At 45.8% G+C, this 25,004-nt stretch overlaps 1 protein-coding gene across 3 annotated transcripts in view; it reads right to left on the reverse strand.

Moving 5' to 3' along the window:
* Positions 1 to 25,004, reverse strand: part of LOC147095897 (nuclear factor 7, brain-like) — an 85,466-nt gene that overhangs the window by 18,659 nt on the left and 41,803 nt on the right. For 2 of the 3 annotated variants that reach the window (XM_085974892.1, XM_085974891.1), the window contains one exon: positions 7,732 to 14,911. In XM_085974892.1, the coding sequence (XP_085831018.1) occupies positions 14,361 to 14,911 (551 nt within the window). In that variant the 3' untranslated portion in view covers positions 7,732 to 14,360. Of the gene's footprint in view, positions 1 to 7,731; positions 14,912 to 25,004 lie in introns of those variants that run through there. The other variant, XR_015074835.1, reaches the window with a different exon arrangement.

The following is a 25,004-nucleotide window of genomic DNA, read 5'->3' on the forward strand; positions in this document are numbered from 1 at the left end:
GGTATTCCAGATAATGGTCTAAGGGAAAGACTGCTAAGAGAGCAAGATCTAGACCTGGGAAAAGCCATAGCACTGTGTAGGGCTACAGAGACTGAAGTTGCAGGCAAAGGAGCTGTTCAGTGACAGTAGCTGCAACGTGGATGCAGTGAGAAAGAATGGATACAAACCGTTTAACAAAGAGAGCGCCAATGTGAAAAAAGAGACGTGGCCAGCAAACGAAAATGAAAGGGACAATCGGAAGTCATGTAGTCGATGCGGTACACAGCATCCACCAAGAAAGTGTCCAGCATATGGTAAAACTTGCAATAGATGCAACAAAAACAACCATTATGCCCGTTGCTGTAAGAACCAAGCGCAACAAAGCAAGGTCCATACAGTAGATGAAAGCGAGATAGAGGAATTCAATGTAGATGTTGTGTCTGAAAACAAAAAAGAAGAAAGAGACTGGATATTGACACTAAAAGTGAATGACATACACATTCCATTTAAATTGGATACTGGAGCACAAGTTAATGTGATATCAGAGACCGATTTTAAGAGAATTAGACCCAGACCAAAGTTACATGGAATACAAGTGAAAGTGACCGGATACTCAGGTACTGATATACCAGTGAAAGGAAAATGCATTGTCAAAGTAACACACAAGGACAGAGAGCACACACTAGCATTAATCGTGGTGCCAAAGGATGTGCAAGCCATACTAGGTTTAAAAGCCTGTGAGAGACTGAACCTGGTAAAGAGGGTCCTCGTTGTGGAAAGCGAAGGAGAGACAGTCTATGATGAACTCATGAAAGAGTACAAAGACCTATTTAAGGGTCTAGGCTGCATTCCAGGAGAACACACGATCAGAGTAGATAAAAGTATGACACTGGTCATACATCCATGCAGAAAAGTTCCGTTTGCTCTTCAAAAGCAACTGAAGGCAGAGTTGGACAGGATGGAAAGCCTGAACATGATCCAGAAGATAGATGAGCCAACTGAGTGGGTGAGTTCCCTCGTCGTAGTGGACAAAAAGAATGGAAAGCTCAGAATTTGCCTGGATCCAAGAGATCTAAACAGAGCAATAAAGAGAGAGCACTTCAAGCTTCCTACATGTGAGGAAATCATGGCATAGTTTGCAAATGCAAAATATTTCAGCAAGTTAGATGCATCCTCAGGATTTTGGCAGATGAAGCTGGACGAAGCAAGTTCAAGACTGTGCACGTTCAACACTCTATTTGGCAGATACAGATTCCTAAGGTTACCATTTGGCATTGCCTCAGCTCCTGAAGTGTATCACAAGACTATCCATATGATCTATGAGCACCTGGAGGGAGTTGATACATCAATGGATGACATCATAGTATGGGGAACCACGAGAACTGAGCATGACGAGAGACTGAAAAAAGTGCTGGAAGCAACAAGGAAAACAAACCTGAAGCTGAATAGAGAGAAATGCCAGCTCGGGGTGACAGAACTGACATTCGTGGGAGATATCCTTAGCAGTGAGGGCATCAAACCAGATCCCAGAAAGGTGTCCGCCATTGAGAATATGCCAAGGCCACAATGCAAAAAGGACGTGCAGAGGTTTAATGGAATGATCAACTACATGGGTAAATTCATATCCAACCTCTCAGGAAAAAATAGCGCCACTGAGAAGACTAACTGAAAAGAACATAGAATGGGAATGGAATCATGAGCATGAGAAGTCATGGAGCGATCTAAAGAAACTGCTCACAGAGGAACCAGTTCTGAGGTTTTATGACCCAGCGAGACCCATCAAGATATCATCAGATGCATCACAGAGTGGGCTCGGTGCCGTTCTTCTGCAACAATATGACTACTGGCAACCTATTGCATATGCATCGCGCTCAATGACGGACGCGGAGACGCGATATGCTCAAATAGAAAAGGAGCTGCTCAACATCACATACGCCTGTGAAAGATTTCACCAGTTTGTGGCAAGTCAAGCAATCAGTGTAGAGACTGACCATAAGCCCTTGATTGCATTGTTCCAAAAGCCACTAAATAGCTGTCCGCTTAGAATACAAAGAATGATGATCAGGCTGCAACGCTATACACTGAATGTTGCGTACACACCAGGTAAGCTGATGTATACAGCAGACACGTTGTCCAGAGCTGTTGACCCAAGTGAGCCCGCAAACACCACAATGGATGAAAAAGTGAACGCCTACGTGGACATGATCACAAGTGCACTGCCCATAGCAGATGCAAAAATGGAGCTCATAAAGACTGAGACAAACAAAGATGAAACAATGAGACGACTGAGAAAGAGCATCTTGGATGGATGGCCCAACATGAAGCAAAACTGCTCACCTGATATAGCAGAGTACTGGAACTGTAGGGAGGAACTATCAGTGGTCGAAGACATCATCTACAAAGGAAGTAAAATAGTTATCCCAAAGAGTCTGAGAAGAGAGATGCTAAAAAAGATCCATGGAGGACATCTGGGAATCAAAGTGTAAGAAAAGAGCACGAGAGGTGATGTACTGGCCACGAATCAACCAAGATGTGACAAATGAGGTGTCAAACTGCACAATATGCCTGAAATATCGAGCAAGCAATCCGGTAGAACCACTAAAGCCACACCCAGCACCAGACAGACCCTACCAGAAGGTAGGCGCTGACCTATTCGTATGTCAAGGGAAGGACTATCTTGTCATCACAGACTATTACTCCCTGTATCCAGAGATTTGTAGACTGTACACCACCACTGCAGAAGCTGTGATAAGAAGTATGAAAACCATATTCTCCAGACATGGCGTGGCAAGCGAGGTCTTCACAGACAACGGACCCCAGTTTAACAATGCAAATTTCCGACACTTTGCCAAAGAGTGGGACTTTGTCCACACAACGTCAAGTCCTCACTATCCACAGTCCAATGGACTAGTGGAAAAATCGGTCCAGACAGTGAAAAGACTGATGTACAAGGCAAAAGACAGTGGAACTGACTTCTACCAAAGCATGCTTGTATACCGCACAACGCCGCTCGAGTGTGGTATGTCACCAGCCCAGCTCCTGATGGGACGTCGGCTAAGGTCAAACCTACCCATCCCGGAGAACCTCCTGAAAACAAAAGAGGGGGAGAAAGTGAGGAAGTTCAAAGAGCAACAGAAAGAAAAGCAAAAGTACTACTATGACAGAGGAACACAAAACCTACCTGAACTCCACACTGGTGACCAAGTAAGGTTGAAAGACAAAACAAACACATGGACTCAGAAGGGAACTGTCCTGAGTGAAGTTCAACCAAGATCATACACCATTCAGACAGATGAGGGTGCTGTTCTGAGAAGAAATCATCCAGATCTTCTCATGGAACCAGCCACAGCAGGTCAAGAGACTGATACTGGTGAACAACCTGATCACACAGCTGAGAACCAATCAATCAGAAAATCCTCAAGACACGTGAAGCCTCCTGAGAGACTCATTGAGCAAATTTAAGGACTATTGTTAAAGAAGGAAGTAATGTTATCTTATTCTTTCTTCAAGTTCTAGTGTATTGACATATTTCATGTGAACACACAAAGCAAGGGTAAAAAACCTTGATCATGATAATGATAATGTAAGTTCATTAAATGTTGTTAGTTAAAAGTAAAATACTTTTGTTTTAAGAAAGGGAGATGTAATGATATCAGCAAATAGTGATGATATTTGTCTGTGTTTGATTACTTATGCCTTACAGCATATTTGTCTGTGTTTTTGATTACTTGTGCCTGACCAGCAGAGGTCATGTGAGAGACAAGCAGTCCAGAGGAGTTTTACTTTCAGTTTCATTCTAGATGCATCACAGCATAGTGTGTTCTGTAAAAAGCTGTAGAAAGTCTTGAACAAGACTTTAGATTAAACAACATTCTCTTTCAGAAATGAGTCTTTATTGAACCCAAAAAGAAATCAAAACACCTGGTACACCTACACTGACTGATTTCTTTCTTGAGCCAGTTCCTTCCCCTCTCCGCAGGTGATTCACTTTTCCCCGGCACTTTACCACTAGGTAAGGTGGGAGATGAAGAGGAGCATTATCCTGGTGCTGAATAAGATCAACCTCGCTCCGCCCTCCCTAGTGGCGGCCTGGAAGCATTATTCCCAGCAGAAGTTCCCTGAGCTCCACGTGCTCTGCTTCACGTCGTACCCGCGGGAGAAACCGGGCGAGACGGAGCCGAGCGCCGGTAAGTAGCGGGAGGGCCTGCGCCGTGTCTGAGTGAGAGGGTTAATTCCCCCCCACCCCACCTTCGTGACAGACACAGTGACTGACATACAGTTTTGATAACTTCAAAAACCTTGAGCTGGTGTAAACGTGGGGCTATTCAAGCTCGACCGGTGGGACTGTGGGTTTCCTTCACCTGTCTGTTGTGGGCTTTTAGTTTTTCAGAAGCGGAGGCGACGGAGGCGAATCAGGACAACGGCTGTGGGGCCCAAACAACTGAAATCCTGCGAGACCATCACGCAAGGAAAAGGTAAGGCTTGGAATCGGGGCAGGCCCAGGAAACGAGCTCCGGCACAAGGGACGGGAACACTCTGGACCGATACAAGTCATTTCATAATCCTCATCCAATCTTACAGCACAGAAGGAGGCCATTCGGCCCGTCGTGCCTGTGCCGGCTCTTTGAAAGAGCTGTCCAGTTTAGTCCCACAACACAGCTTTTTCCCCATAACCCTGCAAATTAGTCCTCTTCAGGTACATGTCCAATTGCCTTTGAAAGTTACTGTGGAATCTGATTCCACCGCACTTTCAGGTAGTGCGATCCAGACCTGAACAACCCTCTGTGAAGAAATGTCTCCTCATTTCCCCGCTAGTTCTTTTGCCAATTATTTTAAATCTGTGACCTCCAGTTACCGACCCACTTGCCGGAGGAAATAGTTTCTCCCGACTTGTCCTATCGAAATCCCGTTTAATTTCGAATGCCTCCAGAACCATCTCTGCTCTAAGGAGAGCGATCCCAGCTTCTCCAGTCTCTCCACATAACTGAAGTCCCTCATCCCTGGTATCATCCTGGTAAGCCTCCTCTGCATCCTCTCCAGGGCCTCGACATCCTTCCTAAAGTGTGGTGCCCAGAATTGTACACAATGATGTGCTGTCATCTTATAAACTCCGTCTGTTTCCCACTACCTCCGCAGTTCAAATCACGCTGAAGCCAGTGACTCCTTGCTGGGGTACTGAGCACAGGCGCCTGGCGCCCTCCCGTACCTTATCCACTACACTGTGAGCCGAGACTCTGAGAATGCTACTCCACAGTGGGAGCATGTTTATTTTATTATTTATTCCCAGAATTTATTGCCATCTCTAATTGCTCTTGAGAAGGTGAGGGTGAGCTTGTTACTTGAACCGCGGCAGTCCATGTGGTGAAGGTGCTCCCACAGTGCTGTTAGGGAGTGAATTCCAGGATTTTGACCCAGCGACGATGAAGGAATGGCTGATATACTTCCACATCAGGATGGTGTGTGATTTGGAGGGGAACTTGGAGGTGGTGGGGACCCTGCCTGTCTGCATCTGGTCCAGGTTATGTCGAACTTGTCCTATCATCCATCCCCCATATGCATGACAAGTGTTTCGCTTCACCCCATTGGTGGCATCCTCGTTTTCTCGGTCAATTAAGTGGTTAATGGTGGTAGCATGTCCCTCCATTATCACAAGGCCCTGTAATAATGCCTTCACGGTCAGCATATCTGAGCTATCTCCGCCAGTCTCTGTCTCGACCATTTCTAGTGTGCAAGCTGCATTGTTAACCCCTTAATTCCTGAAGGTCGCCGATGCCCCACTTCAGTACTAAATGAGTACTTTGCATTAGCCTTCACTAGAGAAGACAATGCTGCCAATGTAGCAGTAAAGGAGGAGGTAGTAGCAATATTGAATAATAGAAAATAGAAAAAGAGGTACTCAAAAAGGTTGGCAGTACTCACAGTGGAAAAGTCACCCAGTCTGGATGGGATGCATCCTAGGTTACCGAGGGAAGTAAGGGTTGCAGAGGCTCTGGCCACAATCTTCCAATCCTCCTTAACTATTAGGATGTTGCCAGAGGACTGGAGGAATGCAGATGTTGCAACCCTGTTCAAAATAGGGGAGAGGGATAACTTGCAATTACAGGCATGTCAGCCTAATGTCAGTGGTGGGGAAATTGATAGAGGCTATAATCAGGGACAAAGTTAATTGGCACTTGGAAATGTGTGGGCTAATAAAGGAAAGTCAGCACGAATTTGTTGAAGGCAAATTATTTTTGACTAACTTGGTTTAGTTCTTTCATGAAATAATGGAAAGGATTGATGAAGGTAGTGTTCTTGATGCTGTGTATATGGACTTTTAAAAGGTGTTTGATAAAGTACCATTTTAAAGGCTTGTTATCAAAATTGAAGCCCAAGGGATTTAAGGGACAGTGGCGGTGTGGATACAAATCTGGCGAAGGGACAGAAAGCAGAGAGTAGTGGTGAACGATTGGTTTTGCAGAATGGAGGGAAGTATACAGTAGTGTTTCCCCAGGGGTCGGTAGTAGGATCACTGCTCCTTTTGATATATCTTAATGACCTGGACTTGGGTATAAAGGGCATAATTAAAATGTTTGCTGATGGTACAAAGTTTAGAAATGTCAAAAACAGTGGGAAGGATAGTAACAGACTTTAGCAGGACTTAGAAAGACTGGTGAAATGGCAGATGAAATTTAATGCAGAGAAGTGTGAAGTGATAAATTATGGTAGGAAGATTAAGGAGAGGCAATACAAACTAAATGCTACAATTTAAAAGGGGCTGCAAGAACAGGAAGACCTGGGTGTGTTTGCATATAAAATTTTGAATGTGGCAGGACAGGTTGAGAAGGCTGTTGAAAAAAATATATGGGATCTTTGGCTTTATCAATAGAGACATAGGGCTCGAATTTCCAAGCCCCTTGGAGGCAGGAGTGGTGGGAAAATTGCAGAATTGGGGGGCAGGAACTGATTTCGCCCCAACCCGCTTCCGTGCCAATGTCCCAGCAGGCGGGTATCCGACCTGTGTTGGGAGCCACCTCCCCGAGGCGGGAAGGGGATGAGTGCCAATTAACTGCCTGTTAACAGGTAGTTAACAGGCTAATCCCTATTTTTAGCCCTGAAGTGTGGGCTTCCCGACGACTCCAAACCATGCCAAGTTAGCAAGACGGACTGTCAGTCTGACGGGGTTGGAGGGGTCGAGATGTCCGTTGTGCAGGTGAGTGATGGGTGCATGTGTGCAGAGGTAAGTGTGTGAGGTAAGTGTAATGTGTTTTAATAAGTTTTACTTACCTTTACTTTCTCCTGCAGGCTTCCTCCCTTCAGTTCTTGGGAGTCCCTCAGTTCACCAGCACAGAAAGCAGAATGGCCGCTGAACTGTCTAAAGCTGCAGCCTCTGCTTTCTGGTCTGGAGAGCTCTCTAACTGAGTGAGTAGAAGGACTCAAGTTAGATGACAGATTGTCAGTGTTTGACAGCTTCACAGAGCTGTCAAACGCTGATTTTTCATCCGTCAAAAGCCCTTGACAGATGAAATGTCAATCGCTGACGTCACCAGTAACCAGGTGTCCCTTAATTGGCCTGCTGAGCTCGCTGGGCAGGCTTAACAAGGTCAATCAAGGGGAAATAGCGTGGGTTGGCCACAAGTCGATGGAGGCGGGACTACAACCCAAAAAGTGGGAGTCCCGCCTCCAAAAGCTCCCCATTGACAAAATCCAGCCCATAGGGTACTGTAAGATTTGGATCACAGGACACACACAGATTATCCAAAGGGTCTTAGGTGTTGTAAGGCTTTTTATTAGAGAGCTACAGTTTAAGCATAATCAGATACTACTACATGTGATTGATTTGGAAACAGTAGAGATACAGCCCAGAACAGATGAGGGCAATGTACAGCCCTGGAACAGAACTAAATCACCAGACGTACGGTAAGGCAGTATGGTGGTCTTGGATTGGGTGGATTCCTGCAGTCTGTGGCAGCAGTCACTTCCGTTGGGCCATCCCTCGAGCTGTTAGATGTGTTAGGCTGTCAGCTAGTATTGATCCACCTCAGAGGCTAAACTTGACCAAGGTGTTAGGCCGTAGCCACCTCAGGGAAGCCTTCGCCCCTAACTGCCTGTTTTCCTCTCGGTCGCCTGTTTTTATACCTTATTTCGATAGGCTGGTGGACAGCTGGTGTCAATCATTTTTACCCATCCCATTGTCTAAATACAAGGGAGAGGCTACCACTGACAGCCTCGTGAGGTCATTGTCCTCCCAGAGATGTCGGGGAACATAGGGTCTAATGAGAGGGAGGAACTGAAATAAGTATTTGTATGGAAATGGTGTTAGGGAAATTGACGGGATTGAAGGCCGATAAAACCCCAGGGCCTGATAATCTACATGCTAGGATACTTAAGGAAGTGGCCTGAGAAATAGTAGATGCATTGCTGGTCATCTTCCAAAATTCTATAGACTCTGGAACAGTTCCCATGGATTACAGGGTAGTTAATGTAGCCCCACTATTTAAAAAAGGTGGTAGAGAGAAAATGGGGAATTATAGACTGGTTAGCCTTACAATGGCAGTGGGGAAAATGCTCGAGTCCATTATAAAAGATGTAGTAGCAGAGCACTTGGAAAACAGTGACCGGATCAGACAAAGTCAACATGGATTTACAAAAGGTAAATCATGCTTGACTAATCTACTGGAATTTTTTGAGGCTGTAACTGGTAGGATAAGGGAGAACCAGTGGATGTGGTGTATTTGGACTTTCAGAAGGCTTTTGATAAGGTCACGCATAAGAGATTAGCGTGCAAAGATAAAGCACATGGGATTGGGGGTAAGGTACTGATTTGGATAGAGAACTGGTTGGCAGACAGGAAGCAAAGAGTTGGAATAAACGTGTCTTTTTCCGAGTGGCAGGCAGTGACTAGTGGGGTACCGCAGGGATCGGTGCTAGGACCCCAGTTATTCACAATATATATTAATGATCTAGACGAGGGAACTAGATAGAATATCTCCAAGTTTGCAGACGACACAAAGCTGGGAGGGCGTGTGTGCTGTGAGGAGGATGCCGAGAAACTCCAGTATGATTTGGACAGGTTGGGTGATTGAGCAGATGCATGGCAGATGCAGTATAATGTGGATAAATGCGAGGTTATCCACTTTGGTGGCAAAAACAGGAAGGCAGATTATTATCTGAACTGCAATAGATAGGAAAATGGGGAAGTGTAACGAGACCTGGGTGTCCTTGTGCACCAGTCGCTGAAGGTAAGCATGCAGGTGCAGCAGGCGGTTAAGAAGGCAAATGGTATGTTGGCCTTCATAGCGAGAAGATTCGAGTACAGGCGCAAGGATGTCTTGCTGCAGTTGTACAGGGCCTTGGTGAGACCACACCTTGAGTATTGTGTGCAGTTTTGGTCACCTTATCTGAGGAAGGATGTTCTTGCCATGTAGGGAGTGCAGCGAAGATTCACCAGACTGGTACTTGAAATGGCAGGAATGACGTATGAAGAGAGATTGGGTCGATTGGGCTTGTATTTGCTAGAGTTTAGAAGAATGAGAGGGGATCTCATTGAAACTTATAAAATTCTAACAGGACTAGACAGATTAGATGCAGGAAGGATGTTCCCGATGGCCGGGGAGTCCAGAACCAGGGGTTGCAGTCTAAGGATAAGGGGTAAACCATTTAGGACTGAGATGAGGAGGAATTTCTTCACCCAGAGAGTGGTGAACCTGTGGAATTCTCTACCACAGAAGGCAGTTGAGAACAATTAATTCAATATACTGTATTCAGGAAGGAGTTAGATATATTTCTTAAGGCTAAAGGGATCAAGGGATATGGGAAGAAAGCAGGGACAAGGCACTGAATTTGGATGATCAGCCATGATCTCATTAAATGGCGGAACAGGCTCGGGGGGCCGAATGGCCTACTCCTGCTCCTATCTTCTATGTTTCTGTGTTATCTCTGTTCTAAAGATCTTGTTGCCCTCTCAGAGACAGCTTATTTTTTTTCCTACTGCTCCTTGCTGCATCCCTTATCAGGCCTAGTTATGCCCACTCGAAAGCCTGTTTTTGTGTTCTAACCTCCTAATTCAGCTCTCTGTACAACTCCTTTTCTGACACGACTGGAATCCTTCTGTGTCATCAACTTAGGCAAACTGCTGATCTAGGGAACCCGTAACAGACTATTATTTCTTTCAATCCACGATTTCTTGCCTCTCCCTACCTTGAGATGGAAATATCCTTATTGACTTCTCACAATCGGCTCCTGACTCATCTAGCTAGTTCTTATTGCTCTCTCAACTTGGGTGTTAATTTGTAGGGAGACTCGAAAATTAAGATTTCCCCCTTCCTTGCAATCCATTCCTTTGAGGGGTAGGAGCAACCTCTGACCCCTTTCTCAAATTCAGTTCCCTGGTCCGGTGTTCCGATTCTGCCCTGCCTGGAGTATCCTCTGTTTCTTCTACCTTTCCTGACCGTACCTGCTTGGGGCCTCCTCTACTTTGCTTCGGATCTTGTCTTTCGCTGTGCTCAATAATTTGTTAGTGTTTGTTAGTCATAGGCATGCGTACACAATTGGCTTATGCATCAAAGTCTTACTATATGGGTTACATATATCAAATACAGTCTGATTACAAGTTGGAGAACTACCAGAGCGTGTGAAATAATACAAACCTAAGGGTATGCTGATATATTAAGCCCAATATCCCACCAGGGTGAATCATCCCCTATGCGGTCAATTTCAATATCTATTCTCAAGTTGTCTTGTTTTAGGGAGGAGTTCAGTCGCTTCACGAGCTCACTGAAGCCCTCAGACAACAAGGGAATGGTGGATCCAAATTGTGCCACATAATTGTGCAGCTCATACTTAAGTGTCTCATTTACTGTCAGTTTCACTTGAGCATAGGTTTCGATATTGAGTAAAACATGTTGGTTGATGGGACAGGTCCTGTTAGACCCAAAAACATGGTAGTTGCGGTAGTAGTGACACAGGACGCACCACCAAAACCACCTCATACTGGATTCGTACTAGCTTTTCCCACGCTCTGTTACCTACAAAGCACAATTATTACAGTCACAGTTATAATTCAGTCTTACAATCACTTCAAACGACACTACAGTTTAACATCGAATCCACAAATCATGGACTTAAAAGATTCCCCAGATATTTTACTCGTATCCATCTTGTGGATAATTCTTGTTAAATATAATTTCTCCTTAGCCCTCAATTGTCCCAATCCAGATTCCATGTAACTCTCCACTTCAACTACGATTTCAATCCCTCTAACATGTACCAGTGTGTTTAACTCTATTCTGATTGTTTCATTAATTAGATAGTTTCTCGATGGAGTATGTGTCAATGCTTTAAAAGTTGTCTCACTCTCCTGAGCAACATTAACCATTTCATGTCTTGCTGTTGTCAAGTAACTGAGCATGTCTGAGACCCGTTCTTCAGTGCAGATTTACCATGCATTTCTGGATGGTAATTGCTTCATACGTAACAAATCACATTTGCACACTCATACTGGTATCTCAGTATCGTGCCACATGTGCCGTCCGATACAAGCCATTCTCAGGCTTTCAGGTGATCTTATCAAAAGATTGTCTGGAGATCTTTGCTCATCTTCCACCACACGGTCCTGATGTCTCGAGTAGTGGCCAGACTATCAAATTCAGTTTTCTTAAAAAGGTACATAGGCAAGGAGACAAATGTCTCCAAGAGAAAGCTATCAATTTACATATTCGTAACTGCACTTTCCTGACTTTCACTAGAAAGTTAGGAAAATTCTCGTTTGGTAGTGTAATTTTCCTGTTTCAATCTTACATCTTCAGTGGGGCATCCCATTAATTATTATTCATATCTCATTCATTTGCTCTGGAGGAACTTTACTGTCCAATGCAATATTACAGATAGAGAACATAGATCAAAGTTGTTTGGTAAACCAACTTAAAAAAAAACAGCTACCAGCGGAAAGGGTTAACTCCTTTGCAGGTTTATAAGAAGGCGGAGCAAATATTGTCAGACGCAAGCAATTGCATCACTTCACGTAAATTTAAAAAAAAATTCCCGATCGAAAAAGACAGTTTGGTTTTCACATTTAAACGAAACAAATCAAACTGCCTTGGAAAATTCATGCTAGCAACCGCAACTCCAAGGTTAAATCTTAGACTGAAACTTAATCTTTTGTTAAACAAACGTTTTGTTTTTCTCAGTTTTTCCACACCAGCTTAACGTAAATTGTAGTTCAAAGTTTTTTTTCAATTCTGGGTGCACAATCTTATTCGCACATTCTTAAAACTTCCAAAATCCAAGACAAGACTACAAAGGGTTAAACGGCTTTTAGCACAGAGAAGTGAGTGGAGCTAAAGCAAACATAACAGACACATTCTTTTAAAGACAGATTTTCAGACAAAAGGAATACTGTAACTTCTTAAATATTCATAGTCAGGAAAACTTCCCCACTTTAACACATACTTTCACACAAACTGAAATTCCAGCATCCTTTAAGGTTCCTTTCACTCAGTAAGTCTTGCGTTTTATTTGTCTCGGCACAGATGCTGATAGCTTCCGAGTCGGTGAAACTTTTAAGTTTCTCTTTTTTTCCCTTTTAAATAGTCGTCTTAGCAGGTTTTCCTGTCTCTCCAAATCCCTGTTTTTTACCTTCCTTTGCTGAGTTTTCAGATTGGTTAGCCAGATTTCTTTCCCTCTCTATCTCCCCCTCTCTCTCCTGCACTTCACCTCCTTCAGGCTATCTATCAACTGTTCCCGGTGATATGCCAATGCCATTGTATTTCTGGTTTTACCTTTAACTCACTCTCTCTCTCTCTCTCTCTCCCCTCTTTCAGGGAGTTCCCTACCCAGTCTTAAGCGACGATCACGAGCGACCAAGTCCCTCCGGTCCCCAAACCGGAACATTACAACTCCCAACTCTGTGATGCTACTTCTGACACCACTGTAAGCTTTGGATCACAGGTCACACACAGATTAACTAAAGGGTCTTCGGAGTTGTAAGGCTTTATATTAGAGAGTTACAGTTTAAACATAATCAGATACTACTACATGTGACTGAAATAGATAGACATACAACCCGTGACAGATGAGGGTGATCTACGGCCCTGGAATTGGACCGAAACGATCGGACGGATGGTGAGGCAGTACGGTGGTCTCGGATTGGGTGGCTTCCTGCAGTCTGCTGCAGCGGTCACTTCCGTTGGGTCGTCCCTCGAGCTGTTGGAGGTGTGAGGCTGTCAACTAGCATTGATCCACCTCCGAGGATAAGCTTGACCAAGGTGTTAGGCTGTAGCCACCTCAGGGCAGCCTTCGCCCCTAACTGCCTGTTTTCCTCTCTTGATCGCCTGTTTTTATACCTTATAGCGATAGGCTGGTGGATACCTGGTGTCAATCATTTTTACCCATCCCATTGTCCAAGTACAAGGGAGAGGCTACCACTGACAGCCCCCTCCCAGCCTCATGAGGTCATTGTCCTCTTTATCTCTATTCTAAAGATCGGGGGCTGGAGGGGCTGTGCTGGGGGTGTAAGGAACGATCGGGGTAGGAGCAACAGATGAGGGTCCAGAGGAGCAGATCGGGGTGGGGAGGGAGGGGGGTTAGCGACATTCGGGGACTGGGGGGGGGTAGTCGGTAATGATGGGGGGCTGGAGTAGCAGATCGGAGGCTGGAAGAGCAGGTGGTGGGGGGTCTGGAACGATCGGGGGCCAGAGGAGAAGCAGTGTCCGGTGCAGCAGATCGGGGGCTAGAGGAGCAAATCGGGGGGCCGGAGGCCTGGAGGGGGGGATCGGAGGCCTGGGGAGAGGGGGATCGGAGGCCTGGGGAGAGGGGGATCGGAGGCCTGGGGAGGGGGGATCGGAGGCCTGGGAATGGGGATCGGAGGCCTGGGAGTGGGGATTGGAGGCCTCGGTGGTTGTCCGATCGCGGGGAGTGGGTGAGGCAGGGACGCTGGATCCAGGAGGTAAATGTAAAGGTGCTTACCTCCTGGATCCAGCAGTCCTCGCCTTCCATTAGCTGGCTGGTTTCACGAAGCCTGCAAAACCCAACCAGCTGAAGTTACATTTAAAATGGATGTTAAACCTGAGGTATGTGAGCCTCATTATAATATTTAACTGGTCGATCCGCCTCCTGGGAGCGGATTGGATGCCTGGCCCCGTTCCACCTCGGTTTAAACCGGAAGTGGGCGGGTTGGAGGCGGGTTCTGGTCGATATTCAGATTTTTAACACTTTCACTTCCCACCTGACTCTAACCCACCTGTTTTTTGGGGGTTAAAATTCCCCCCATTGTCACTCGGTTGTGCCCGCCCTGACCTCAGGTGACATTGGGACCATCGCACCACCTGTGACTGAGACCGACGCCCATCAGTTTGCAGCTGGCAGGAGGCAGGTAGGCGGTGTGAAATTATGGGATGGAGCTGTTAGTGACCTTTCACCCCGCAGATTGTCAGCGGGGCAAAGTTTATCCAGCGGTCATTCGGTCCCGGACAGAAGATGGGAAAGAGTCTCTCGGTGAAAGTGTGTGTGAAGGTGTAGAGATGGGACATGTTGTCCGCATTGTAAAATGACACCTGTCCACCCTCATAGTCTAGGAACACCCCGATCTTCCGGGGATCCCCACTCGGGGTGAAGAAGCTCCCAGAGGGGTTGGTGCGGGCAAAATAGCCAGTTCCAGGTAGCAGCACCACCATCCAGTATCCGAGCTCAGGGCACGGGGTGGTTGTCCCTTTCCTGTCGACAGACTCTTGGGCCACTCCCATCTCCCACCATGTCTTGTCCCCCACCTCCACCTCCCAGTAGTGTCTCCCTGCTGTGAATCCCTCCAATCCCAGGACGTAGAGAGTGAAATCAAACCTCTCCGGGGTGTCAGGGTGCTCCTGCGGTTTGTCACGCAGTCTCACGCTGGTCCGGTCCTCAGACACGATGAGAATATGATTCACTGTGTTCAGATCCAAAGTCAGAGAGGCTGGAGCTGGGGGAAAGTTACAATAACACAGTGAGCGGTTTAGTTTGTTGCTGTGATTTATTCAAACACTTTCCCTTTTTAAAGTGGCCATTCGGGGGATTCCCGGGAACTGCGGTGTTTTTAAAGGGCTCCAGGTTCTGTTATTGGAATCTGCTCTGACCCGGAGGTTTACGCTCCTGGGATCGCTCTGACCTCTGCTGCCCACTGCGATCCGACCAGGAACTGTGCGGCCCCCCGGTCCCCTGCTGTTCTCAGCGGCTGCAGAGTGACCCAGGGACCTTCAGAAACACACAAGGAATCGGCGCCAGAGGCTACGGCGGAGCTTCCAAACGGAAGAGGGGGAAAGGTACAGACACTGGAAGAAAAGAGAGAAGGGAAGGGAAAAGGGCAAAAGAATGGGAACTGCTGCAGAGGGGAAGTGAGAAAGGATCTCAGCTCGAAAGATCAGAAAGTAGAATCAGTATGGGTGGAGATGAGGAATAACAAGGGGCAGAAAACACTGGTAGGAGTAGTATATAGGCCCATCAGTTGTTATACCATTGGACAGAATATTAATCAAGAAATAGTAGGAGCATGCAACAAAGGTAATTGCATGATCTTGGGAAACTTTAATCTTCATATAGACTGGACAAATCAAATTGGCAAAAGATAGTCTGGAGGACGAGTTCATGGAATGCATTGGGACAGTTTCCTAGAACAATATTTCATGGAACCAACCAGGGAACAGGCTATTTTAGATCTTGTATTATGTATTGAGTCAGGGTTAATTAGCAATCTCATAGTAAAGGATCCTCTGGGGCAGAGTGATCATAATATGATAGAATTTCACATTAATTTTGAGAGTGACTTGCCTAAGTCTGAAACTAGAGTCTTAAACTTAAATAAATCCAATTACATAAGTATGAGGGTGAGTTGGTTAAGGTAGATTGGAAAAATAGATTCAAAGGTATGACAGTAGATAAGCAGTGGCTAGCATTTAAAGAAATATTTCATAATTCTCAACAAAAATACATTCCATTGAGAAACAAAAACTCCACGGGAAAAGTGATCCAACCATGGCTAACTAAAGAAGTTAAGGATAGCATTAGTTTGAAAGAAGAAGCTTATAATATTGCAAAGAATAATAGTAAGCCTGAGGATTGGGAAAGTTTCAGAAACCAGCAAAAAATTGATAAAAAGGGAAAAAATAGAATGAGAGAAAACCAGCAAGAAATATAAAAGCAGATTGTAAGGAAGTAGTATCAGGGCAGTTAGAGAATCATAACATGATTAGGCAGAGCCAACATGCTTTTATGAAAGGGAAATCGTGTTTGACAAATTCACTAGTGTTTTTTGAGGATGTAACTAGCAGGGTAGATAAAGGGGAACCAGTGGATGTAGTATCAGGTGCATTCTGATGATTAAGTCACCTAGCTTTTTTTCTGTGTGCACTGCTGTTGATGGCCTTCAAAGGAAACAACTCTTGAGTGACCCTGGGTACATTGTTCCATAAGATGCTGTGGTAAACGTGTCACCAATGCCACCGATACAAAGAGAAATATAGCAGATCACATTGTGTTAGTCAGTTGAGGGAGCCAGCGGCTGAAGAACACTATAAAAATGCCCATTATCTGATGAGTAGATTTACTCCAGTCGGACTGTGACTAATGGTGTCAATTGCCTACAGAATGAGTCTTTCCGGTTTTCTTCATCAGCATTGGGATTGAATGCATGCATAGACACCACTGGACAAAGAGCTGTCTTTATTCACAGAGAAGCTGGAAGTATTCCTCAGCTGGCAGTTAGCCCCACAGGTACGCCCCTTCTAGGGTTGAAGAAGAGTTGAGAGGGCAACCTGCTGTTTACTGACACAACATCACCAGCCTGGCTTTTCCTGAAGTCTTAGTTGGTGAAAGCACTGAGGACCTGAGTGCACTCCAGGAACGTCCAGAATTCAATCCCTGATCTGTGCTGAGTTGGTCAAGTCTGGTAGTAGGGTCACCACAATTGGCCTCCGCACTCGCAGGGTAGGAAGAAGAAAATGGTAAGTTGGCCGGGGTCCTGCTGCTGCTGTTCACTGTCCAGCAACCACTGTTGGAAGTACGCGCGCGTGTGTGGGTGTAGGCATTGGATGAAGTCCAATTCTAAGTCGGCTGTGATGTGTGATGCCCCTGTCGTTGAACAGCCTGCCTACACCATGTAGATTTCCGCGTGAGGTACCAGAGGGCATTCAGCTCACATAGAACAGCCCCCCTAAAGGCATTAGCTCCTTGGGGCAACATGGAGGGGTGTAAGTCATTGGAAAAAGTGGAAGAAATCACTGACATTGGATCGCCAGTGAGCAACTGTTTGTACAAATGTTTACAAGCTTAGTGCTTCACTTTGCTTAGGTCCTTGCTACCCACTCTCACTGCTCTTTGTGGACCTGATTGAGGTGTACAAAATTATGAGGGGCATAGAAAGGGTAGATAGAAAGGAACTTTTCCCCTTAGTAGAGGGGTCAATAACCAGGGGGCATAGTTTCAAGGTAAGGGGCAGGAGGTTTAGAGGGGATTTGAGGAAAAACTTTTTCACCCAGAGGGTGGTTGGAATCTGGAACTCACTGCCTGAAAGGGTGGTAGAGGCAGGAACCCTCACAACATTCAAGAAGCATTTAGATGAGCACTTGAAACGCCACAGCATACAAGGCTACGGACCAAGTGCTGGAAAATGGGATTAGAATACAGGGCTTGATGGCCGACGCGGACACGATGGGCCGAAGGGCCTCTTTCTGTGCTGCATAACTCTATATTTGGATTTCCAAAAGGCATTCGATAAGATGCCGTATAAAAGGTTATTACACAAGATTAGGGCTCATGGGGTTTGGGGTAATATAGCAGCATGGATAGAGGATTGGTTAACGTACAGAAAACAGAGAGTAGGGATAAACGGATCTTTTTCAGGTTGGCCGACTGCAACTAGTGGGGTGCTGCAAGGATCACTGTTAGGACCTCAGCTATTTACAATCTACATTAATGACCTAGGTGAAGGGACCGAGTGCAATGTATCCAAGTTTGCTGATGATACAAAGCTGGTGAGACAGTGAGCTGTGAGGAGAACACAGAGTCTGCAAAATGATATAGATAGACTAAGTGAGTGGGCAGTAAGGTGGCAGATGAGTATAATGTCAGGAAATGTGAGGTTATCTGTAGTGTATGTACCTTGAAGAAGGAACTATATTCTGCAGCCCCTGTATACTGCAGTACCAGTAGTGACCACCCCTGTATATAAGCCTGTGTAGTAACTTTGTATAGTAGTTCCAGTTTTGTCTCCATTCAATAAACACCTGTTATAACCAACTTCTGCAGTCCGTGTCTCAATTACACACGGACATTACATTGGCGACGAACAGATCCGAACTTACCTACAGTTCTGCACCACCTCACGGGGATCCATCCCTGAAGCGAAGTTATTAGAGGTCGAAGCCAGAAGGAAGAAATCCAAAAAGAAAAAAAAACAAACAGAAGAAACGGGCGTCGACCGTGGGCAACCGCCCTCTGATTCATCGAATTCGAAGATTTGCAGGAGAGGCTGTCGAGAGCTGGGCTTGGTTATCCAGTCTATGGTGTTCCAGCTAATCGGGCTGGTGGCAGGTAGTACACTGATCCTTCCTGGGCTGCGGCGGGCTAGAGCTCGATCGGGTGGCTTTTCAACGGGGCCGAGCAGCGTTGTTGGGAAGAGGAGAGAGGGTGGAGCACACAGGGCGCGGCCGGTGCTTCGAAGCCGGGCAGCGTACAGACCCGAGAAGAGGGAGGGAAGTGTCCCATAGGGTCTGCTCTGATGACGGGAACAGTAATTAAAATAAAAGAAAAAGAAATTAGAAGCGCAGAAAGCCGCGAGGAGCTGCAGTTTGCCACGGGGACCGCGGAGAGCGGCGTTGGCAGCAGCGCGGGGGGAAGCGCACGAAGACCATAGGGCGTCGCCATCAAGGCATAAAAACGGCAGCAACAGCGCTGGCAGCAGCGGAAAAGGCAGAAAGCACAGGAGGCACCATCTTAATCCAGCGGGGAAGAAGGCAAAGCGCGGGAGGCGCCATTTTGTTCAATCGGGGAAGAAGGCAAAGCGCGGGAGGCGCCATCTTAGATCTCCAAGATGCCGAAGACTGGCAATATCACTGCCTTCGATAATGCAATAGAAGACTGGACCACGTATGTGGAAAGAGTCGAAGTATATTGCAAGGCAAATGAAGTAGCCGATGAGAAAAAGGCATCGGTACTGCTAAACTTAATGGGCGCAAGAACGTACGGCCTATTGCGGAACCTGATCACTCCAGTCAAACCGATGGCGAAGAGTTTTAACGAAATTGTTGATATCCTACAGGAACACCTAAATCCTACACCGCTGCTGATAGCAGAAAGATTTAAATTCCACAAGAGAAATCAGCATAAAGATGAGAGCAATGCTGATTACCTTACGGAACTACGCAAGCTATCAAAGCACTGCCAGTTCGGAGCAGGACTGGCAGATACCCTACGGGACAAATTTGTCTGTGGACTCCTGAGTGAAGGAACCCAGAAGAGGTTACTCTCGGAGAAAGAGCTGACGCTACATAAGGCTTTCAGCGTGGCAGTATCGTACGAAGCCGCAGCAAGGGGAGCTGCGGAAATACAGCAAAAGCCACAGGAATACGGCACCCATGAAATGACACGGGGATTTGAAAAATGTTATCGCTGCGGCAGAACAACCCATGACCAGAAGGACTGCTGGTCCAAGGACAAAACATGCAGGCAATGCGGAAAGATGGGACACATTGCACGAGTTTGCAGGTCCGGGAAGAAGACTAACGACAACAAAAAGACTACTAAGGAACAGTACAGGAAAGTACAAAAGATGACGGACAGTAGTTCCGAAGACCAGAAGAGCGATAGTGAATCCGGGAACAAGAGACTAAGCTGTCTCAAACTACACAACGTAATCGCAAAAGAGGGTCACCCTCACGATAGCAGGGTCCCAAGTCAAAATGGAATTGGATACAGGATCAGTTCTGACCGTCATGAATCGATGAGACTACGAGCGGCTATTCTCACACATACCCTTGAAAGACACATCCATTGTCTTGAAGACATATAAGGGGCAGAAAGTATACCCCAGAGGGAAAATAAGGGTGCCTGTCGAATACAACGGCAAGGAAATACAGAAATTGTATCTGTACATACTGCAAGATGGTGGACCACCATTATTGGGACGTGAATGGATCAGAAAGATAAGTTTAGACTGGCACTCCATTCAGGCACTGACTGTGGCTGGTAAAAAGGATGACGATGTCACCTGGACGATTGTCAAAAATCTTAGCTAATGCTAAAGAGGTATTTCAACAAGGACTGGGAACTCTTAAAGGCGTAACCGCCTCGATAAAAATAGAAGAGAATGCAATTCCCAAGTTTTTCAAAGCAAGACCGGTACCGTATGCAATTCGCCCAGCCGTCAAGGCAGAGCTGGAGAATCTGGAGAATGCAGGCGTGTTATCTAAGGTAGACTGGAGCGAGTGGGCGACACCCATCGTTCCTGTCATGAAGAAAACGTTGAACAATAAGTCTGAGGAGCATCTGTGGGGACTTCAAGGTGACTGTGAACCCAGTCCTTCACACAGTACAGTATCCTCTTCCGAGGATAGAAGATATTTTCGCCTCACTATCTGGAGGGAAACGTTTTACAAAAATTGACCTAGCGCAAGCATATTTGCAGATGGAGGTTGAAGAATCCTCTTGGAAATATCTCACGATAAACACTCACAAAGGTCTTTACCAGTATAATCGACTGGTATTCGGAGTAGTAAAGGCCTGATCACCTCAAGAGAAGTATTGGCTCACTACAACCCATCACTACCGCTAAGACTGGCGTGTGATGCGTCTCCCTACGGCACACCAATATGACATTGAGTACAAAGGAACTAAACAGCATGGGAATGCTGATGGATTGTCTCGCCTACCGTTGCCGACGGTGGAAGAAGCACCTGCAGTGGATCCTGTGGAGATATTCCACTCGACCATAGTCGAATGTCTACCTGTGACGAATGCAAACATAGAAAAGGAAACACGAAATGACCCGACACTCTCCAGGGTCTATGATTTAATGGTGAAGGGATGGCCAGCACATAGCGAACCACTGTTGCCAGCATTCTCGCCGAGAAGAGAACAGCTGTCAGTGTGCCGAGGAACCTTGATGTGTGGATCCAGAGTAGTAATTACACCCAAATTGAAGGATGGAGTGCTCAATGAGCTTCATAAGGGTCATCTGGGAGGGGTAAAAATGAAGAACTTAGCCAGAGCGTTTGTGTGGTGGCCAGGAATCGATAGAGAAATCGAAGAGATGACCAAGAGCTGTACAGGATGCCAGAAGGTCCAAAACGCCCCACCACAAGCCCCTCTACATCCATGGGAGTGGCCCTCATCCCCATGGCAAAGGGTACACATTGATTTTGCTGGTCCATTTATGGACTCGATGTTTTTAATTGCGGTGGATGCACATTCAAAGTGGCCAGAGGTAATAAAAATGTCCTCAACCACCACAGAAAAAACTATCACAGTCTTACGAACCATATTCGCCAGAAATGGGCTGCCTGAACAGATTTGCTCCGACAATGGACCACAGTTTGTGTCTGAAGAGTTCCGGAGGTTCTTAAAGAACAATGGTGTTAAGCATTACACATCCGCCCCATATCATCCAGCCACCAATGGATTGGCTGAGAGGTTCGTTCAAACATTCAAGAAGGCTATCAAGGCACTGTGTAATGAAGACATACCCCTACAACACAAGGTGGATAACTTCTTGTTTGCCTACCGGAATGCGACACATGCGGTTACCAACCAAACTCCAGCCATAATGTTCTTCAATCGAAGACTAAGATGCCGCTTGGATTTGGTTAAGCCAAACATCAGAAGAGATGTGGAGAACAGGCAGTTTCAGAATATGAATGAAAGGCCAACCAGGAGTTTCAAGATAGGTCAACCAGTTTTGGCCCGGGACTACCGCACAGAGAAATGGCAGCCAGGAACGATCTGCACACGGCAAGGACCTCTAATGTATACCGTGGATGTTGGAGAGAGCATTGTAAGATGCCATGCTGACCAGATTCTAGAGTCACTGGAAAACGTCAAATCTACACCACGATCCTATACACCTGGTGATGAAACTGAAGTACCAATTGCATCTACCTCAGAATCGGTGATATTGGAAGCAGACGAACCAAACAACGACGTTGATCCCGAATCAACTTTGCCAGAAGAACCTGATACCCCAAAGAGGTGTTATCCGGACAGAATCAGGAAGCCTCCTCAAAGACTGAATTTATAATTGATTAACTTCAGCTAATGTATATAGCAACTGTAATTGTAAATATGTTATTTAATTATTAATCGAATGTTATGTACTGTTTAGCTAAAAGGGGAGGAATTGTAGTGTATGTACTTTGAAGAAGGAACTATATTCTGCAGCCCCTGTATACTGCAGTACCAGTAGTGACCACCCCTGTATATAAGCCTGTGCAGTAACTTTGTATAGTAGTTCCAGTTTTGTCTCCATTCAGTAAACACCTGTTATAACCAACTTCTGCAGTCCGTGTCTCAATTACACACGGACATTACATTATCCACTTTGTTAGAAAGAATAGAAAAACAGAATATTTTTTAAATGGTGAGAAACTTTCAAATGTTGGTGTTCAGAGAGATTTGGTTGTCCTCGTGCAAGAAACACAGAAAGCTAGCATGCAGGTAGAGCAAGCAATAAGGAAGGCAAATGGCATGTTGGCCTTTATTGCAAGGGGGTTGGAGTATAAGAGTAAGGAAGTCTTGCTACAATTGTACAGGCCCTTGGTGAGACCACACCTGGAGTACTGTGCACAGTTTTGGTCTCCTTCTCAAAAGAAGGATAAACTTGCCTTGGAGGCGTTACAACGAAGGTAAACCAGATTCATTCCTGGGAGTAGAGGGCTGTCCTATGATGAGAGATTGTGTAGAATGGGCCTATACTCTCTGGAGTTTAGAAGAATGAGAGGTGATCTCATTGAAACATACAAGGTTCTGAAGGGGATTCACAGGGTAGATGCTGAGAGGATGTTTCCTCTGGCTGGAGTGTCTAGAACTAGGGGGGCCTAGTCTCAGGATAAGGGATAGGCCAATCAAGACCGAGATGTGGAGCAATTTCTTCACTCAGAAGGTTGTGAATCTTTGGACTTCTCTGCCCCATAGGGCTGTGAATGCTGAGTTTTTGAGTATATTCAAGGTTGAGTTAGATAGATTTGTGGACTCTAGGGGAATCAATGGATATGGAGATCGGGCGAGAAAGTGCTGTTGAGGTCGATGATCAGCCATTATCTTATTGAATGGCGGAGCAGGCTCGAGGGGCCGTATGGCCTATTCCTGCACTTATTTCTTATGTTCTTAAGTACAACCCAGAGGAGGAGAGAAACTAACTTTATTAAAAAAAAATGACATCCTGATATCCATAAATCTCAATCGACTCCAACACACAATCAGCCAAAACTAAATTCATCGTCATAACAGGACAGGTGGAAGCGGCATTTCTACAGGAGACCCTCCTCATCGCCCTCAGAACACACCAGGTTTATGAGTGAGTGGGTGGGACAAATGCTGGCCGCCTTCTCCTCAGCCAAGAGCAGAGGACAGTCACACTAATCACCAGCAACCTCCCCATTACTCTGGAGACACACATTCCTGGAGAAGGAGGCCGCTCCATCCGAATGAAATTTGATCAACAGGACAATCCAAAGTGATGCTTTAGTTTAGTGTCCCGAATGAGGAGCCCCTGCATCAGCAATCCTCACACTCGCCCCACCTATGGACAGCACAGGAACCAGGAGTGGAGACCCAGACTGTGCTCTTCACTCCAAACAGGACAAGCTCCCAGCGGACTCAGAGCGGCTGCAGAACATCTTGGAAGGGGAGGGTGAACAGCCAGTTGTCGTGGTGCATATAGGTACCAAAGATATAGGTAAAAAGTGGGATGAGGTCCTAAAAGCTGAATATAGGGAGTTAGGAGGTAAATTAAAAAAATAGGACCTCAAAGGTAGTAATCTCAGGATTGCTACCAGTGCCACGTGCTAGTCAGAGTAGAAATAGAAGGATATTTCAGATGAATACGTGGCTAGAGGAATGGTGCAAGGGGGAGGGATTGAAATTCCTGGGACATTGGAACCGGTTCTGGGGAAGGTGGGACAAGTTCAAACCGGACAGTTTGCACCTGGGCAGGGCTGGGACTGATGTCCTAGGGGGAGTGTTTGCTAGTGCTCTGGGGGAGGGTTTAAACTAAAATGGCAGGGGGTTGGGAACCTGAGCAGGGGGACAGAGGAAAGGGAAACAAGGATAAAAGCAAAAGATAAGGAGAAAAACAAAAGAGGCAGTCCGAGAAATCAATGGTTTAAATCAAACATGGCCACAGTAAATAATAATTCTAATAGGTCTAAGAGCGTTAAAAAAACAGGCTGGGAACTCAACATCCAGGGGTATTCAATATTCAGGAAAGATAGGCAAAAAGGAAAGGGAGGTGTGGTAGCATTGCTGGATAAGAAGGGATTAACACAATTGTAAGGAAGGATATTAGCTCTGATAATGTGGAATCTGTATGGGTAGAACTGAGAAATACCAAGGGGCAGAAAATGTTAGTGGGAGTGATATATATACCTCCAAACAGTAATGCGGAGGTTGAGGATGACATTAAAAGGGAAATTAGAGAAGCGTGCATTAAGGGCACAGCAGTCATCATGGGTGACTTTAATCTACATATAGATTGGGCTAACCAAATTAGTAACAATACTGTGGAGGAGGAATTCCTGGAGTGTTTACGGGATGGTTTCCTGGACCAATATGTCGAGGAACCAACCAGAGATCAGGCCATCTTAGACCGGGTATTATGTAACAAGAAAGGATTAATTAGTAATCTTGTTGTACGAGGCCCCTTGGGTCGGAGCGATCATAATATGATCGAATTCTTCATTAAGATGGAGAATGAAGTAGTTGACTCAGAGACTAGGGTCCTAAATTTAAATAAAGGAAACTACGATGGTCTGAGGCGCGAGTTGGGTAGGATTGATTGGGGAATGTCACTCAAAGGGTTGACGGTGGAT

The sequence above is a fragment of the Somniosus microcephalus genome, unplaced genomic scaffold (assembly GCF_052327205.1).
Source record: "Somniosus microcephalus isolate GS21.2 unplaced genomic scaffold, FLI_Smic_1.0 unresolved_chr1, whole genome shotgun sequence".
Classification (NCBI taxonomy): Eukaryota; Metazoa; Chordata; class Chondrichthyes; order Squaliformes; family Somniosidae; genus Somniosus; species Somniosus microcephalus.